This window comes from Bos grunniens, chromosome 4 (genome assembly GCF_055505025.1).
Source record: "Bos grunniens cultivar Pamir isolate PY7600 chromosome 4, Bosgru_T2T1.0, whole genome shotgun sequence".
In the NCBI taxonomy this organism is placed as follows: Eukaryota; Metazoa; Chordata; class Mammalia; order Artiodactyla; family Bovidae; genus Bos; species Bos grunniens.
The window spans coordinates 48,154,991-48,175,159 of record NC_141168.1 but is presented as its reverse complement, the minus strand read 5'-3'; the positions used below and the strand labels follow the sequence as shown (position 1 = coordinate 48,175,159).

Here is a 20,169-nt window from a genome sequence, read left to right as displayed (position 1 = left end):
GTGAGCCGAGCCGGGAGCAGCCAAAACCTGCCCCGCCCCGGCCGGCCGCGCCCCCTCTCGCCCGCTCCGCTATTGGCCCGGCAGGACGACCGCGGTGACTGCGCAGAGCTCGCGCTTCCACCTGGCTGGCCACTCCCGGCACTAGAAACTCGCTCTCCACGCTGAACCCTGGTGCTGTATGGATGCTGTTTACCGCACTCCGCAAACCCTGCCCGTCTCCTTCTTCCTGGTCTGTTAGGTCTCCTTGTAGTAAATAAAATAATGAGTGACGATGGAGTGCAGTGTATTGCATGTAATGGATGCACAGAATGGGCGTATTTCTTTTACAGCACTTTTCGCTGGTTCTGAGAAGGTTTTGGATAGTTTGAGAGTTCTAATCGCTATAATTGCCAGCGGTGTTTTCAGATTTGGCATTAAAAGCACTGTGACGTAGAAAATCAGATAGTCTTGAGTGTCTGTGTTCAGTTTGAGTGTCACTATAGCAACATGTTCTTCAAAAAAAGTGAGTAGCAGATTTAAGGGGTAACAGGAGAAACTAGGATTAAAACAAAACCAAAAACCTTTGGAAATATTCTCCACAAAATCCATTTTAAAGTTGAATTACCAGAGATTGGTAATATGTCCAGAATTTGGTTTAGTTACCCGGAAAAGAGGTAGGAAATCCATTATTATTCAGGAATCAAACTCTGAGGCTCCCTAGAGACCAGGGTGAAAGTGAAAGTGAAAGTCGCTCAGTCTTGTCCGACTCTTTGCGACCTCATGAAATTCTCCAGGCCAGAATACTGGAGTGGGTAGCCGTTCCCTTCTCCAGGGGATCTTTCCAACCAGGGATCGAGCCCAGGTCTTCCGCGTTGCACGCGGATTCTTTATCAGCTGAGCTACCAGGGAATCGGGTTGAGCACCTTCTATAAATTGTCATGGAGGGAAAATCCAGTTTAAAAAAAAAATGTTGAACTTTAATACTTTATTTCAAAAATAAAGTATTTTATTTTTGAGACCCATTGTTGAGTCTCAATCCCAACAATGACACCTTCACTGCTCTTTGTTAATAACCCTTCTATCAGTGTTCGCTCCCAACTCAATCTTAACCAATAAACTCTGAAGTCTCTCCCAGCCACATTATAAACACATTTTAAAGTTAAAAAGCTTTCAACCCTCAGGTCAAGGAGTGATCCTGAAATGGAGCTATTTTAGGGGAAGGAGCACTGCTCAACACACCTATGGGCTGCTGCTGCCTTTTATCTTGTTTTGAACTCCTAGCTCTGCTTTTAGACAGCAGCTAAACCAGCAAAGATAAATAACATAAAGTGCTAGGCTATGTGAACTTACAGAAAAAGTGGCAAGGGAGTGTCTGCGCAGTCAAGTACAATTTAATGCATCTAGAGGGAAATAATTAAAATAGGCTTAGTGCAATCCTGAATCCTTACAGGAAGCTGCTGGAGCAGTAAACTCTCTGATCAAAGAAGTCAACAAGAATATTAGGAATGACAAATAAAACTACAGAACAAAATGCAAAATATTATCATATCCTTGGAGAAAACTGATACCTTTGCTAATTAGAATATTATATATGGTTTTGACCTCTGGTTTAATTTTTTAAAGTATAATTGAACTATAATTTATCCCCAAAGGTATCCAAATTGATCCAGGAAATATGATGGACAGAGGGACATGAGAGAGAGAAGCTTGCCTTGGCAAGTATTAGACATTTTACATATTTAGTTCTCATAAAATGAGATAGGAAATATCAGCATTTTGCAGTGATGTATTGGAGAAGGCAATGGCACCCCACTCCAATACTCTTGCCCGGAAAATCCCATGGATGGAGGAGCCTGGAAGGCTGCAGTCCATGGGGTCGCTAAGAGTCAGATACGACTGAGCAACTTCACTTTCACTTTTCACTTTCATGCATTGGAGAAGGAAATGGCAACCCACTCCTGTGTTCTTGCCTGGAGAATCCCAGGGACGGGGGAGCCTGGTGGGCTGTCGTCTATGGGGTTGCATAGAGTCAGACACGACTGAAGCAACTTAGTAGTAGTAGTATAAGTTAATATAAGTTTTTTTCTGAAAATAACAATAATCTAACAGAAGCTTAATTAAACATAAGGGTTTTGTCTTTGTTACTCTGAAGAATTGTTGGGGTAAGTGATTGCTGGCATTTGCTCAGGGCATTTTCCCCATAGCTGCAAGAACTGCTGAAATTATATCCAAATTCAAAGAAGAAAGAAAGGAGGCAACCAATACCTGACATTCCTTTTATCAAGTAAGAAAGAGTTTTCCTGGAAGCCCCTCTAAACATTTTTCACTTATGTAGTATTGACCAGACCTATTCATATGGCTATCCCTCGTGTATAAAGGAGGCTGGGAAAGCAAATCCAGAACTAATGTTTCCCAGGGTCTGTGATGAGGTGGTCACGAAGAGAATTTTCTAGAAAAGTGTGTTTGGTTAGTCAATTTATAGAGTCTGCCCAGCTCACCCCTTGAATTGCTTAATACCCATGTACCCCCTTCTCCCAGATGCAGGCATTTTACATTAAATGTATTCATCAGACCCCTAAGGAAGGCAACCCCAAAGTCTCAGCCAGCTACTGAAGTCTTCTCTGTCATTCGCTCTTTTTTCTTCCTTTTTTTTGTTTTTTGTTTTTGGAGTTTTTTGGACATGCCACATGTCATACAGGGTTTTAGTTCCCTGATATAGAATCCTTACCCCCTGCAGTGGAAGCACAAAGCCCTAACACTGGACTGCCAGGGAATTCCCACTATCATTCATTCTTAAAGGTTCGGCAGTCAATAGCTAAAGGACAAGAAAGTCACTTCTCCCTGTCCCAAAATATCCTATATAATAGCTAGCATGATAGAATAGTGGGAGTAGATTGCCCTTTCCTTCTCCAGGGGATCTTCCCAACCCAGGAATCGAAGCTGGTTCTCCCGCACTGCAGGCAGACTCTACTGTCTGAGCCACCAGGGAAGCCCTACAATTAAAAAGCTCTCAGAAAAGGAAAGAATGGGGAATGTCCAAGGTACATCTCTCCTGGTGCAAATGTTTCCCGAGGGGACACTTAAAACAATTTTATCATATATAAGTTATATGTCAATAAACCTATAAACAAAATATAAATATATAAATACATATATTGTTGTTTAGTCTCGAAGTTGTGTCTGACTTTTTGACCCCATGGACTGTAGCCTGCCAGGCTTCTCTGTCATGGGATTTCCCAGGCAAAAATATTGGAGTGGGTTGCCATTTCCTTCTCCAGGGGATCTTCCCAACCCAGGGATCAAACTCGCGTCTCCTGCATTGACAGGCAGATTTTTTATCACTGAGCCACAAAGGAAGTTATATATATATATATATATATCCTTAAAAAAAGTTTCTCTAGGACAATCTTTTTTTAATTTTAATATACATTAAAATCACCTAGAGGACTTGTTAGAGTGTTGGCCCCATCCTCAGAGTTTGTGATTTAGAAAGTCTGGGAAGGGACTGAGATTTTTTATTTATAATGCCTGTTCTGCTGGCCTGGAGACTACTCACCCTCTCCCCTTGTCAGCACAAGTTCCTGCACCAGGCTCACAGTGAGTCCAAGCAAAACAACATGTTGGAACAGAGAAGTTTGGAACAGAGAAGGTTTGTTGCAGGGCCATGCAAGGAGACAGATGGCTCACATCCCCCCAAAATTCGAAATCCCCAAAGGGTTTCAGCAAAGCATTTTTAAAGGCCAGGTGGGTGTAGGGTGTTGTCTGAAGCTTATGTGATCAACTTGTGCATGATTCACTGATTGATGGTAAGGAACATGGTGGTATCAGTCCTTAGGTGCCAGTAGGTCTGGGAGCTATGTGCTCATGATTATCAGGTACTTACCATCCTCCACTTAGTGAGGAGTTTCCACATCTGTAAAAAACAACTCAGGAAGGTGTTTGTGTGCATGTGTGTGGGCTAAGTTACCTCAGTAGTGTCCGACGCTGTGATCCCATGGACTGTAGCCCACCAGGCTTCTCTGTCCATGGAATTCTTCAGGCAAGAACACTGGATTGGGTTGCCATGTCCTCCTGCAAGGGATCTTCCCTACCCCGGGATCAAACTCACGTCTCTTATGTCTCCTGCATTGGCAGGTGGGTTCTTTACCACTAGAGCCATCTAGAAAGCCCCAGAACATGCATTAGATAGTGTTATCTAGGTGTCAATACTTCAGAGAGGAGCTGAAGCAGAGGATATGCGGGAAGGGCCTGTCCTGGGAAAGCCCCATAGGGTCCTGTTCAGTTACACCCTGTAACTTGGAATGTATAATTCTACCCACCATTCCTGCTTCAAGGCTGCAGCCTTGAGAGAGTTGTTGAGACCATCTGAATAGTATATGTGACTGAACCTACTTAAGGTCTGCGTATAAAATATAAGATTCTATAAGGCTAATGTGGAGACCTGCCTGTCCTGTGGTCACCGAAGACAAGCCCTTGTAAATAACTTCCCTTGTTTATTAAACCTGCCGCCTACCAATCCGGAGTGGTCTGCCTCTTTCTTTAGTCTCCCCTTGCCCTCTGTGTACAAGGGTCAGTTTGTGAATAAACACTTTACCTATGTCCCTCCTGATAGATGTGAAAGTGTTTTAGAGCAAAATGCCAGGTGTCATATCTTTTCATACTCATAAATGCTTTGGCATCTATCTTTAACAAATACGTTTTAAAAGATCTATAATATCATTATAATACATAATAAATTAAGCAAGAATTCCCTAATGTCATCTACTATCCAACTTCCATTCAAATTTCCTTACTTTTGTTCTAATTAGAATCCAGGTAAGGTCAATACTTTGTATTCAGTTTATATGTACTTAACAGGGCTTCCCCAGAGAAGGCAATGGCACCCCACCCAGTACTCTTGCCTGGAAAATCCCATGCACATGAGCCTGGAAAGCTGCAGTCCATGGGGTCACTGAGGGTTGGACATGACTGAGCGACTTCACTTTCACTTTTCACTTTCATGCATTGGAGAAGGAAATAGCAACCCACTAAGAATCCCAGGGACGGGGGAGCCTGGTGGACTGCCGTCTATGGGGTCACACAGAGTCGGACACGACTGAAGTGACTTAGCAGCAGCAGAACAGGGCTTCCCAGGTGGTGCTAGTGGTGAAGAATCCGCCTGCTAATGCAGGAGATGTAAGAGACACAGGTTCAATCCTTGGGTTGGGAAGATTCCCTGGAGGAGGGCATGGCAACCCACTCCAGTATTCTTGCCTGAAGAATCCAATGGACAGAGGAGCTTGGTGGGCTACAGTCCACAGGGTCACAAAGAGTTGAACATGACTGAAGCAAGGCAACACGTAATATATAACAAGTCTTTTGTAATTTTAAATAGTTCCCTTTCTCCCATGCTGATTTGTTATGCCATTTATTTGCTGGAAAAAACAAAGTCAGTTTTCTTGTAGAATATCTTTCTGGATTGTTTTGTTTACCAAAAAATGTCATTTAATATAATCTTCTAGCCCCTATCTTCTATAAATTCATACACGAATTTGAAGACTTCAATTCAGTTCAGTTCAGTCCCTCAGTCGTGTCCGACTCTTTGCAACCCCATGGACTGCAGCACGCCAGGCCTCCATATCCATCACCAACTCCTGGAGTTTTTTCAAACTCATGTCCATTGAGTCGGTGATGTCTGAAGACTTCACTGGCTATTACACTCAGAAGAAGTTCTTTTCAAAAGAGTTTTTCACCAATGATGCTATGTTCTGAATTCTTGACTTCTGGAGACGGCCTTGCCTGAAAATTCCTATAAGGCCCACATAACATGGTGCTATATACCTAAGAACGCATTTTCTAGGACTTCCCTGGTGGTCCAGTGGCTAAGGCTTTGAGCTCCCAAGGCAGAGGGCTGGGGTTTGATCCCTGCTCTAGGCAACTAGATCACACATGCTGCAACTAAGAGTTCATAGGCTGAAGCTTAGACCTGTCACAGCCAAATACATTAATAAATATTAAAAACAAAAACAATTTCCCTTCTTTCCCCATCTCTCAACTCAGCTCAGTACCAAGGCCATTTTCTCTGTAGTCCTCTGTGGATGAAGGAGAGATTTTGGAAATACTTCATTCAGCCTTACTCTGAGACCTTTGGGATCCCAGCTTAATGTGAGAGGGTCTCCTATTAGGCATTACCTTAGACTTTGACCTCAGTTCTCCTCCCTGAGCTAAGTCATCAAAACCAAAGCACAAGTTTGCCTGGAAGAGCTAATGTTCTCAGAGCTATTTTAGTGTAGGAAATTTCTTGTTGTTCATGCACGGGCAAAACCCAGAAGGGCAAGTTAATGCCCTTGGGACCAAACTTTGACCAGTGGAGAATGTGAGCCAATAAATATGTCCCTCTTTCTCCCCTACAGTATTTATGAGATGCAGTTCATATGGCATCTCCAAAGCTCCCATAGGATTGAATGATTTCCTCATCCATAGCCTGTCCTCACTCTTTCTCTTTTCATTTCCTTAATCTCTAGGTTCTCACTCCCACATGAAAGACTCACTTTTGGGTGGAACCAGCCTAAGACAGGGCTTCCCGGGTGGCTCAGCTGATAAAGAATCTGCCTGCATTGTGGGAGACCTAGGTTCGATCCCTGGTTTGGGAAGATCCCCTGGAGAAGGGAACGGCTACTCTCTCCAGTATTCTGGCCTGGAGAATTCCAAGGGGGTTGCAAAGAGTCAGACATGACTGAACCTAAGGCAATGTCCCAAACCTATTTTAATCTGTGCATTTATCCTTTTTCTCCCCTTTAAATGTATTTATTGAAGACACTGGGCCCCTTTGTCCTGTATTTTTTCCATATTGTGAGTTTCACTGATTACCTTCCTGTGGTTAGTCTTAGTTTGTTCCTTTGTACTCTGTATTTCCCATGATCTAGAGCCTTGATCAGATTGAGGTTCAAAATTTTAGCAAGAATATCTCATAGGTGGTAGTGGATATTCCCATGTAGAATGTACATATGAGGTTTGGATGTCTCTGTAATGTTAACATTGATCTCTGAGTTTAGTTTTTGCCAACCTGACCCATAAATGTTCCCCTTCCACTTTTCACCTAATCACTTCCTTCACTTTTTGCTTTATACATTTTGAATGCTAAAGTTGTTTTAGGCAAGTAGCAGCAATACAAGTTTAGAATTGTTATGAAAGTGAAAGTGTTAGTCGCTCAGTCATGCCTGACTCTTTGTGACCCTATGGACTGCAGCCCACCAGGTTCCTCTGTCCCTGGGATTTTCCACTCAAGGATACTGGGGTGGTCTGCCACTCCCTTCTTCAGGGGATTTTCTTGATCCAGGGATCAAACCTGGGTCTCCTGCACTGCAGGCAAACTCTTTACTGACTAAGCCACTAGGGAAGCCCTGGTATTATAATTGTTACATTTGGTGCATTAAGCTATATGTCCAAATGAAGTAAATCCATTTCTAGAGGATTTTTTTTTTTTTTGGTTTAAAGTCTATTTTATTTGTTATTAACAAAAGCTATACCAATTTTATTTTGATTATATATCTTTTTCCATCTTTTTATTTTCAATAAGAAGTAAGCAACATACATGAAAAACCTGGGATTTTCCAAACATATCTTCTAAAACTATAGCCTTGTTACAGTTGTGTTTTCTTAGTCCCCAAACATAGCAGATGATAATTTGACCAATTTTTCCACTGTTATCACCAACATAGAAAAGTTGTAGGTCCTCACTGCCCACTATCCTAACACTTCTAAATAGCCAATTCTGTATTTTAAAGTCTCTTGTTTTTAGTACTCCATCGTGGTACTGAATTCTCTAGAGTTCAAAATGCATTTTACTAAAAATAATAGAAAACTCAACTGAGGCAGTTGAAACAAATTTAGCTGGTTCAGCAGCTAAATTGCTGACATCTCTGCAGTGCCTTTGGCCTTTCCTTCACCATCACACAACTGCTAATGCAGCATCAGCCCTCCTTCCTGCCATCTCTACTTATCCAACTCCCATCCTCAGGAGTCAGCTCAAATTTCCCCTACTTTGGAAAGGAGGTCCCCTGGAGGAGGAAATGGCAAACCACTCCAGTATTCTTGCCAGGATAACCCCAAGAGCAGAGAAGCCTGGAGGGCTACAGTCCATGGGGTTGCAAAGAGACTGAGCAGAGCACAGCACAGTTGCCTGTCTAGAGCACATTATGCACATTATGATATTAATGCAACGTTTTTGGGTGTGATGGAAGCAGCATCCAGAATAAGTGGAGTAAGGAAGGGTGGGAGATGATAGAGTGAAATGTAGACAGTTCTTTTCTAATTTTTAAAATTAATTAATTTTAATTAGAGGCTAATTACTTTAAAATATTGTGGTGGTTTTTGCCATACATTGACATGACTCAGCCACGGGTGTACATGTGTCTTTTTAGTGAAAAAAGTTTGTTCATGAAGGTGAAAGCAAAAAGACAGTCTGTTGTTCTGTCTGAAACAGTTTATACAGTAATATATATATATAGTTGCATATGTGTATATTCTCTTTCAGATTCTTTTCTATTATAGTTTATTATAAGATATTCAATATAGTTCCCTATATTATACAGTATCTTGTTTATTTTATACAAAGTAGCATGTATATGTTAATCCCAAACTCCTAATTTATTCACCCCTCCAGAAGCCCCTTTGGTAACCATAAGTTTGTTTCTATGTCTGTTAGTGTATTTCTGTTTTGTAAACAAGATCATTTGTATCACTTTTTAATGATATGTAAATAATATCATATTTGTCTTTGTCTGGCTTAGTTCACTTAGCATGACATTAATAATATCTAGATCCATCCGTGTGGCTGCAAATGGCATTATTTCATTCTTTTTATGGCTAATATTCCACTGTGTGTGTGAGTGTGTGTGTACCACATCTTCTTTTCTTTTGAAAAATGTTTTATTATAGTTGATTTACAATGTTGTCTTAGTTTCCACTGTACAGCAAAGTGAATCAGTTTTACATATACTTATATTCACTCTTTAGATTCTTGTCAGTACAGAGTATTGAGGAGAGTTCCTCATCGTATACAATATGTCTTTATCAGTTATCTGTTTTACGTATAGTAACATGTAAATGTCATCCCAACCTCTCAGTTTATCCCTTCCCCTCTTTGCCTGTGGTAAATGTAAGTTTGCTTTCTACATCTGTTCCTACAAAACAGGCTCTATTTCTGTTTTGTAAATTAGTTCATGTATGTCACTTTTTAGATTCCACAAGACTTACTTCACTTAGTATGAAAATCTCTAGGTCCGTCCATGTTGCTGCAAGTGGTTATTATTTCATTCTTTTTTATGGCTGAGTGATATTCCACTGTATACATGTACCACATCTTTATCCATTCTTCTTCTCATGGACATTTAGGTTGCTTCTATGTCTTGGCTATTGTAAATAGTGGTGCAGTGAATGCTGGGGTGCATGTATCTCTTCCAATTAGAACTTTCTTCAAATATATGGTCAGGAGTGGGATTGCTGGATCATATGGTAGTTCAATTTTTAGTTTTTTTTAAGGAACCTCCCTAGTGTTTTCCATAGCGGTTATATCAATTTATATTATCACCAACACTGTAAGAGGGTTCCCTAATGTTCCTAAATTTTCCTTCAAAATTTTTTCTTTGTAGACTTTTTTTTTTTAAGTTTCCAAACAATTTATAAGAGCATTTAACAGATGTTCACAGTACACAGGAGAATAAGGATTAGCAAACAAAGTAGCATCTGATCTCTTTGGCTAGGGGCAAGAAATACATATCCATAGGAAATGGAAATTTGTATCTAAATGGAAATATGTATACCAAAATATTAACATTCTGGGGGTAGATTACAGGTGATTTTTGGCTTTTCCCCCCTAACTTCTGATTTCTCCCAAGGTGTGTTTTTATTTAATAATAAACATGTATTGCTTTTCAACTGGGGAAATATGGTATTGGTGCAGGGGGGCAAAAAACATAGAAGACATAAAAAAATCCAGTTGTATTTTTTCAATATTCTAATTTTTAAACTATGAAGAATCATGATATCTAAATCTATGTATGAAAAAAGAAAATGTGTAGAGAGATCCTTTTTTTTTAGTTATAAAAATATCAAATACAAAAGAGTAGAAATTATTGCTTTACCTGAGAAACTTACTTCCAAATTACTTTCATGTGTTTTAAAAAGTCATAAAGAGCATCCAAGAAAAAAATCATATACAGTTTCCCTAGGAATAAGTACAAAAAAATGGGGTTGATGACTGCCCCAAATGATATTTCCTAAAGGAAAAAAATGTAATATTTAACTTCTTTTTTTTTTTTTTTTTTTGAGGCAGAGACGCTAACTCCTTGGAAGGAAAGTTATGACCAACCTAGACAGCATATTCAAAAGCAGAGACATTACTTTGCCAACAAAGGTCCGTCTGGTCAAGGCTATGGTTTTTCCTGTGGTCATGTATGGATGTGACAGTTGGACTGTGAAGAAGGCTGAGCACTGAAGAATTGATGCTTTTGAACTGTGGTGTTGGAGAAGACTCTTGAGAGTCCCTTGGACTGCAAGATCCAACCAGTCCATTCTGAAGGAGATCAGCCCTGGGATTTCTTTGGAAGGACTGATGCTAAAGCTGAAACTCCAGTACTTTGGCCACCTCATGCGAAGAGAGTTGACTCATTGGAAAAGACTCTGATGCTGGGAGGGATTGGGGGCAAGAGGAGAAGGGGACGACAGAAGATGAGATGGCTGGATGGCATCACTGACTCAATGGACGTGAGTCTGAGTGAACTCCGGGAGTTGGTATTGGACAAGGAGGCCTGGCGTGCTGCGATTCATGGGGTTGCAAAGAGTTGGACACAACTGAGCGACTGATCTGATCTGATCTGAAGTGAACTAACTACACACGTCATGATAAAATTTTCTTACTTTACAAGGAGGAAAGACTGTGAGCCTGCTTTTGATGCATGTTAAATACAAAATCCACTGTTCTGCTCAAGATGTTGCTGCTGCTAAATCGCTTCAGTCGTGTCTGACTCTGTGCGACCCCATAGATGGCAGCCTACCAGGCTCCTCTGTCCCTGGGATTCTCCAGGCAAGAACGCTGGAGTGGGCTGCCATTTCCTTCTCCAAAGTATGAAAGTGAAAAGTGAAAGTGAAGTCGCTCAGTCGTGTCTGACTCTTCGAGACCTCATGGACTGCAGCCTACCAGGCTCCTGTGTCCATGGGAGTTTCCAGGCAAGAGTACTGGAGTGGGTTGCCGTCTGCCTTCTCCGTCTGATCAAGATGAGGGAAAAAAAAAAAATCATTCTTCAACACTTCAGTTCTCATGCAATGAAACCCAAAGGTCTGTTGAATCCACCTTTTCAATTCATGTACTGCCTATACTTTCTCTTCTGCGACACATTTATGGAATAGGCATTTACAGAGCCATCCACCTTTTTCCCTTTTGTGGAGTCAAAGGAGGCAAATCCCATTAACTTCATTTCTATTTCTTCCTCTATGTTGCCTTCTAAGTCTTCCTCAGTTATCTGATGTTCTTTGCTCTTTGTTTCTTTTGTTTCTTTCTTCTTCTCATCTCTTCTTTCTTTCAGTCGAGAAGGGGCAGGAGATGTGGATCTATGTCTTCTTGGGGACCTGGACCTGGACCGCCTTCTGTGCGAGAAGGAGAGCGGCTGCTTCTATCTCACTCCCCAGACTGGGAACTTTCTAGGCGCCTGGGTTCATCTTTCCCAGATATGGACCCGGACCGCCTACGCTCCATCCGCTCCATCCGTGGGGAACCACTGCAGCTGCGACCCATTTTGAATCCTCCTCCAATACAAGTCCTCTTTGTAGTCGTCTTGCTGATAGTCATTCTGACTGAAGGGAGGTTATACCTCATTGTAGTTTTGATTTGCATTTCTTTAATAATCAGTGACCTTGAGCATTTCTACATATGCCTGTAGGCCATCTGTATGTCTTCTTTGAAGAAAGGTCTATTTCGATCTCCTGCCCATTTCTGGATTGCATTATTTGTTTTTTTAATATTGATTGTATAAGCTGTTTGTATATTTTGGAGATTAATCCCTTGTGGGTTGCATTATTTCTCCCCATTCTGTAGGTTGTCTTTTCATTTTGTTTATGGTTTCCTAGGCTTCAGCAATATGTGAACCATGAACTTCCTGATGTTCAAGCTGGTTTTAGAAAAGGCAGAGGAACCAGAGGTCAAATTGCCAACATCTGCTGGATCATAGAAAAAGCAAGAGAGTTCTAGAAAAACATCTATTTCTGCTTTATTGACTATGCCAAAGCCTTTGACTGTGTGGATCACAATAAACTGTGGAAAATTCTTCAAGAGATGGGTACACCAGACCACCTGATCTGCCTCTTGAGAAATTTGTATGCAGGTCAGGAAGCAACAGTTAGAACTGGACATGGAACAACAGACTGGTTCCAAATAGGAAAAGGAGTTCGTCAAGGCTGTATATTGTGACCCTGTTTATTTAACTTATATGCAGAGTACATCATGAGAAACGCTGGACTGGAAGAAACACAAACTGGAATCAAGATTGCCAGGAGAAATATCAATAACTTCAGATATGCAGATGACACCACCCTTATGGCAGAAAATGAAGAGGAACTCAAAAGCCTCTTGATGAAAGTGAAAATGGAGAGTGAAAAAGTTGGCTTAAAGCTCAACATTCAGAAAACGAAGATCATGGCATCCAGTCCCACCACTTCATGGGAAATAGATGGGGAAACAGTGGAAACATTGTCAGACTTTATTTTTCTGGGCTCCAAAATCACTACTGATGGTGACTGCAACCATGAAATTAAAAGACGCTTACTCCTTGGAAGGAAAGTTATGACCAACCTAGATAGCATATTGAAAAGCAGAGACATTACTTTGCCAACAAAGGTCCGCCTAGTGAAGGCTATGGTTTTTCCTGTGGTCATGTATGGATGTGACAGTTGGACTGTGAAGAAGGCTGAGCACTGAAGAATTGATGCTTTTGAACTGTGGTGTTGGAGAAGACTCTTGAGAGTCCCTTTAACTGCAAGGAGATCCAACCAGTCCATTCTGAAGGAGATCAGCCCTGGGATTTCTTTGGAAGGAATGATGCTAAAGCTGAAACTCCGGTACTTTGGCCACCTCATGTGAAGAGTTGACTCATTGGAAAAGACTCTGATGCTGGGAGGGATTGGGGGCAGGAGGAGAAGGGGATGAGATGGCTGGATGGCATCACTGACTCAATGGACGTGAGTCTGAGTGAACTCCGGGAGTTGGTGATCAATAGGGAGACCTGGCGTGCTGCGATTCATGGGGTTGCAAAGAGCTGGACACGACTGAGTGACTGATCTGATCTGATCTGATCTTGCTGTGAAAAAGCTTTTAATTAGGTCCCATTTGTTTATTTTTGTTTTTATTTTCATTACTTTAGGAGGTAGATCCAAAAATATATCGCTGCGATTTATGTCAGTGTTCTTTCTGTTTTCCTCTAGGAGTTTTACAGTATTCAGTCTTACATTTAGGTCTAAAATCCATTTTGAATTTATTTTTGTATATGGTGTTAAAGAATATTCTAATTTTATTCTTTTACATCTAACTGTCCAGTTTTCCTAGCACCAGTTATTTTAGACTGTCTTTTTCCCATTGTATATTGCTGCCTCCTTTGTCATAGATCAGGTGACCATAGGTGCATGGGTTTATCTCTTGGCTTTCTATCCTGTTCCACTGATCTATATTTCTGTTTTTGTGCCAGTACCATTCTGTCTTAATTACTGTAATTTGTAGTATAGCCTGAAATCAGAAAGCATGACTCCTCCAGCTCTGTTCTTTTTTCTCAAGATTGTTCTGGCTATTTCTGTGTCTAGGACTTCCAAAACTATGTTGAATAAAAGTAGTGAGAGTGGGTATCCTTGTCTTGTTCCTGATCTTAGAGGAAATGCTTTCAGTTCTTTACCTTTGAGTATGATGTTAGCTGTTGGTTTGTCATATATGGCCTTTATTATGCTGGGGTAGGTTTCCTCTATGCCTACTTTCTGGAGAGTTTTTTTAAAATCATAAATTATATTGAATTTTGTCAAAAGCTTTTTCTGCATCTATTGAGATGATCATATAGTTTTTATTCTTCAATTTGTTAGTGTAGTGTATCACACTGATTTGCAGATATTGAAAAATTTTTGCATCCCTAGGGTAAATTCCACTTGATCTTGGTATATGGTCCTTTTAATGTATTATTGCACTCAGTTTACTGGTATTTTTTGATAATTTTTGCATCTATATGTTCATTAGTGATATTGGCCTATAATTTTTTGTGTGGTATTTTTGTCTTACTTTGGTATCCGGGTGATGGTGCCTCACAGAATGAGTTTGAAGGTATTCCTTTCTCTACATTTTTTGGGAACAGTTTCAGAATAATAAGTATTAACTCTTCTCTAAATGTTTGGTAGAATTTGCCTGTGAAGCCAGTTAGTCCTGAATGTTTGTTTATTGGGAGTTTTTAAGTTACTGATTCAATTTCAGTACTGGTGATTGGTTTGCTCATAGTTTCTATTTCTTCCTGATTCAGTGTTGGGAGATTGTACCTTTCTAAGAACGTGTCCATTTCTTCTATAATGCTCATTTTATTCGTGTATAGTTACTTGTGGTAGACTCTTATGATCCTTTGTATTCTGATTGTATTGATGTGAGCCCTCTCCCTTTTTTTTTTTTCTTGATAAATCTGGCTAAGGGCTTATCAATTTTGTATCTTTCCAAAGAACCAGCTTTTAGTTTTATTGATTTTTTTCTATATTTTTTGGCCTCTATTTTATTTAATTCTGCTCAGATCTTTATGATTTCTTTCCTTCTACTAACTTTGAGTTTTGTTTGTTCTTCTTTCTCTAGTTGCTTCAGTTGCAAGGTTGGGTTATTTATTTGAGATTTTTCATGTTCCCTGAGGTAAGCTTTTATTGCTATCAACTTCCCTCTTAGAATGACTTTTGGTGCATCGCATAAGTTTTGGATCGTCATGTTTTCATTTCCATATATGAAGAAATGTTATTCAGCCCTAAGAAAGAAGGAAATCCTGCTACTTGTGAATGGATCTTGCAGATATTTTAATAAGTGTAATAAGTCAGACAGAGAAAGACAAATAGTACATGGTATTCCTTATATGTGGAATTTAACCCAAAAAAGTCAAAATTATAGAAATAGAGAGTAGAGAAGTGGGAACTGAGCACTGGGAATGGGGGAGATAGAGAGAGGTTAGTAAAAGCAGGCAAACTCTCAGCTATAAAATGAATAATATCTAAGAATCTAATGTAAAAATAGTGACTATAGTTGATAGTGATAGTTGCTCAGTCATGCCAGACTCTTTGCAACTCCAAGGACTGTAGCCTGCCAGGCTCCTCTGTCCATGGAATTTTTCAGGCAAGATTACTGGAGTGGGTTGCCATTTCCTTCTCCACTATTGATAACACTGTATTAAATAATTGAGATTTGCTAAGAATAAAATTTAAATATTCTCATCAAACAAGAGATAAATATGTGAGGTGATAAATGTGTTAATTAACCAGATTAATTGGTTATTAATTAAATAACTAGGTGGGAAGAAAATGAAAATGAAGACAGCAAAAATCCTATATATATACATATGCACTGCCTTCAAATAGAGTCAAAGGAGATATTCTGTCCCTAAAGGATGGGATGCTGTGTTTTAAATTGCTATTAAGACAAGTTTATTCCCACTCCATAATACACCTTGGGAAACTGTAGCTTAGTACCAGAGGAATTTTCTCACTTACCTCGCCTCTCATGATGTCCGTTCTGTGCCAGGGAGATGGAATTGTTTAAAGGTGTGCATCTATTACACTAAAAAAAATGGCCAAACCCCGTAAACCAAGCAATTTCTTGTTCTGGTATAATCTGCCTTAAAGAAATGCTCACAACACATACACAGGGCATTGCTTATAACAAGAGATTTAAATTTAAAAGTTATGGGGTATATTTACAGCAGCACAGTAGTTACAAAACTGTAAAATTATTTCTCCCAACTGAGAGAACTGGGGTAAGAATTTGGGTTCATGATGTAGGAAATGAAGGTTAAGGGCTTCTCTAGGCCTTGGGTTCTAATTTTATTTTACTGTATTGTGAAATCTTCTGCATCAAGGTCTAGAGTGCACTATTGAAATCTTGTAGCCCGATTTAGGCTTCAATTGCATGTCATATATAGAATTCTTAAGGGTCTCATTAGTTGAAGATTTGGGGGAAATTTTTCAAAGCGACAATAAGTTTGGTGAGATACAGTTACCAAAATATGATGGATTGTTCTCTTAGACAAGAATTTAGGACAACAGAGAAAAGAATCTCTCTCTGTTTGTGAAACCTTGTCTAAGTTGTATTCAATTCTGGATACCACACTTGATCTGGGACACTGGCACATTGGCGTGTATTTTCAAAACAACACGATGGTGAAGGAATCTGAAACCACCTCAACAGAGGCAGGGAGTAAAAATAAATTCTTCCAGGGAAAGAGGAAAACATCCCAGTATTGTACAAAATGGTATTAACTCAATTGCTGATACCTCTTATAGCCCTGTCCTTCACCATTGTGGCCCTTGCTCTTAAGTCGACTGCCGTGCACACAGTGGGTCCTCAATCGATTTTTGTTGAATAGTTACGTTACCATGTAATCTTGAGGGTATGATCGCCTGATCATAATTTAACTACTACATCTGAAGGAAACATCATTGCAGTTCTTTGGGGACGCAGTGGCTGAATCCTGGCTCCCGCAGTGGCGCATCTAGGGCATCTTCGGTCCCAGGAGGCCTTGCCAGGGATGACCTTCCTTTCTCTCGCCCTTTTCCTCCCTCCCATTTCCAGGCTGTAGATGACTCCGTGGTCACGAGGTCGCCACAGTCCGCGCCGTCGTGGAGACAGCAGGACGTGGAGAGAGAACTACATTTCCCAGCTGACTCTCGTGTGCGCGCCCCTGCTCCAGTGCGGGGGGCGATTGCAGCAGGCGCTCGCTCCCCGCCGAGCGCTCGTCGCCCGCCGGAGCCTCTGCCAGGGGATGAGGTGGGAGGCGCTAGAAACCACTTAGCTACAGCCAACCGCCCAATGCAGCACTCGCTCGCTCCCCCCACCAGCGGAAGCGCCCGCGGAGCACAATGCAGCACTGAGGCAGCGCCGCGGTGGAGGCTGCAGCGCCTGGGTCGCCACAGCTCGGGTCGGGGCTGGGAGCGGGTGGCCCAGGCTAGCCCCGGGCGCGGGGCGCAGGGCGCGGGATCCGGACACGGCTGCCTGGGCATGAGGAGCTGAGCATCTCGGGCGAGGCGGGCGGACGGCAGCACCATGCAGGCGGCGGCAGCGACGGCTGTGTCCGTGCCCTTCTTGCTGCTCTGCACCCTGGGGACCTGTCCCCCGGCGCGCTGCGGCCCGGCAGGTAAGTTGGCCGCCCTCTGTGGCTCTGGGAGGTACCATTTTCCGGGCATCTTTGCAGCCCTCAAGCGCATGATAAAGGAGCATCCCCATTTCCCGAGTTAGCGGGGAGATTTTTTTATTTAGAAGGGTGGTGAGAAGTGAAGCAAAAAATATATTGTGGGGGCGCGCGGATACGTTAGAAGCTTTAGGTCAAATGCTTGTTTTTCTTCGGAAGTAGAAGAGGAATGCAGAGGATGGGAGAGGGGGCTCTGCTTTTGGGCCCCGATCTTGGATGCTCTCAGATGAGCTGGTCCAAGGCTTTGCGTCTGGTATCTCTGCGTCCTTCCCAGATGGGGTCTGGGAGGGAGGGGAGGTGGGATCTTCCCTGGGGAACCATCGGGCCGCAGGATGGACGAGTGTCCGTCAGGGTCATTATTTTCTCCTTTTCTCTCTGATTCTTCCTTCCCCTCTTTCCTGCCCGAAGGAGACGCCTCGTTGACCGAGCTGGAGAGGAGGAACGAAAACCGCTTCCTGGAGCGCCAGAGCATCGTGCCACTCCGACTCATCTACAGCTCGGGTGGAGAAGACGAAACTGGGCACGACGCGCTGGACACGCGGGTGCGGGGCGACCCCAGCAGCGGGCAGGTGAGAGGCGCGGTCCAGGGGGGTGGTCCTACGCGCGGCCCGGCCCACTCCGACCCTGCGTTTGCTCGGTTGCCCTGGAGATGAAGTGTCTTGGGTGAAAGCAGCGGAATTCTCTTGCGAGTCATATATGGCGCTCCCTGTGCAAAAGAAAGAAGAGAAAGGCGGACAAAACCCCCAAAGAGTCACAGGCCAGGGGCTTTGCTCAAGAAGTGTTTGTGCGGGATGCCTCCATGTGTGCGGCAACCTAAGTGAAGGGGCGGAGACCCTCTCACCGCTGCCAAGCAAAAGCCAGGTGTAGGCAAGAAGGGATATAATATTTGAGCAGGATTTACATCATCATTATTGTTGTTGTGGTTGTTGTTGTTTTAATTCTCAAAGAGAAGGCTTTGTGTGATTTAAGCCAAGATTGGTACTGTAGGAAAATTGGAAAAACAAGCGTAGACATCCCTGTCTAAACTTAAACCTTAAAATTAAGCTGAACTACAAGGTTCTCAACTCACTCAATTTGTGGACATTGGAGATGGACCCATTCACCTCCACCTTACAAAGAGGACATCCTCTTCTCCCCTTCTTTCTTTATTGGTAGCAGTCCTCTTGGTGTAATTAGGGCAGTGTGGCTTTGGGGGCATTTATAAAGTATGTTTTAAAATAAAAATATAACTACCACTTACTATATTTAGGTCAATATTCACAGATATGCTTGAAAATTCATTTTTGAACTTACTGTTTAATCTAAGTAAATATTTTGGGGCTCTGTAAGCATTTTTTTTAAATTTACATGTATCACCCTGGCAACCAGTTTATCCACCTGTAAGTACATATTAAGATAGAACATGTTCATATAGTTGAAAATTTTGCACACTTCACTAAAGTAGGCTGAATATTTTTACATGTCTAAATATATTCTTAATATTTTAAGATGTGTCTTGATGTGATAATCATAGTAATTTACTATATGTAAAATATGTAAAAATAGAAAAATGCTCCTTATTTGTAGCCAAGTACTTAATTTTGTTAAAATCTTAACATGATATAAATTAATTTAAAGTGCTATAATAATATCCATAAACTAGATAATTATAATAGAAAATTTAATATGTCAAGTTTTAGTGAAGGATCCCATCATTTGAATTAATGTTTGGTAAATACCTTTTCCATTATGATTTGTTTCCATAGTAAAACTAAAGAAGCATCAGACACTGTTAGAATTACTTCTGTAGAGGAATATTCTCACACTCATTTGCAACTTTTATTACAAAAAATTTCAAACACACACACACACAAAAGTAGACAGACTATTATAATGAACTCTGAGCTTCAGCAATTAGCAACTCATAGCCAATCTTATTTTATATAATCCTATTTTCTTTTCCTTTCTGTATTATTTTGAAACATTTCATAAGAACATTTAACTATGCACCTCTAAAAGACAAGGATTTTTTTAGAAAATGTAATCATGATATTATCATAGCTAATATATATTAAATATGTCAATATATTATATATAAGTATATAAAATAGACATGTAAATATTATATATAAGTTTGTTTGAACCAGGATCCAGATAATGTTTATAAACTGCAATTAGTTTTTTTAAAGCCTCTTTAATGCATGGTTTCCCTCATCCTTTTTCTTCCTTTTTTCCATACAATTTATTCATTGAAGATATGGGGTCTCTCATCCAGTAGAGTCTTCCACAAGCCAACTTTTTGCTGATATAGACATTGCTTTAAAACAAATCACAGTGCTTTAAAACAAATCAGAGAGGAAGAAAGTAGAGATGGAGAAAAAGAAAACTGCAGGATTGAACCTGGAGACTCCCGGAGCTTCTGCCTCATGCTGGTGATGTCTTTAGGTATCCTTTGCCCTTCTCTGTGTCGCTGAAAGACTGCTATTCTTGGACAACAGGCCAGTCCTCCTTTTTCTCCCCATTTCTGGAATACCACTTTTGTGGGGTATTTTTTTGGTTCATAGATCTCTCCACTTGGGGCAGAAGGTACTTGGGGCCTGTGCAGCTTCTACGTCCTACAAGGATAAACCTCACATTTGAGAAGAATGACCAAGACCACCAAATACCTTCACTTTTGGAGAGGTGTGAATAAATTGATAGGATCGGAGAAGGCAATGGCAACCCACTCCAGTACTCTTGCCAGGCAAATCCCATGGATGGAGGGGACTGGTAGGCT

The 20,169-nt window shown here is 41.2% G+C and overlaps 1 protein-coding gene across 12 annotated transcripts in view; it reads left to right on the top strand.

Annotated features, from left to right (window-relative positions):
• Positions 1-16,797: 16,797 nt before the first annotated feature.
• The window catches only part of ADAM22 (ADAM metallopeptidase domain 22), a 234,458-nt gene continuing 231,086 nt past the window's right edge, over positions 16,798-20,169 (top strand). For 8 of the 12 annotated variants that reach the window (XM_086396267.1, XM_086396265.1, XM_086396263.1 and 5 more), the window contains exons 1-2: positions 16,798-17,360; positions 17,823-17,983. In XM_086396267.1, coding sequence (XP_086252393.1) covers positions 17,270-17,360; positions 17,823-17,983 — 252 coding nt within the window. In that variant the 5' untranslated portion in view covers positions 16,798-17,269. The remainder of the gene's footprint in view (positions 17,361-17,822; positions 17,984-20,169) is intronic. The other 4 variants (XM_086396259.1, XM_086396260.1, XM_086396257.1 and 1 more) reach the window with 2 other exon arrangements.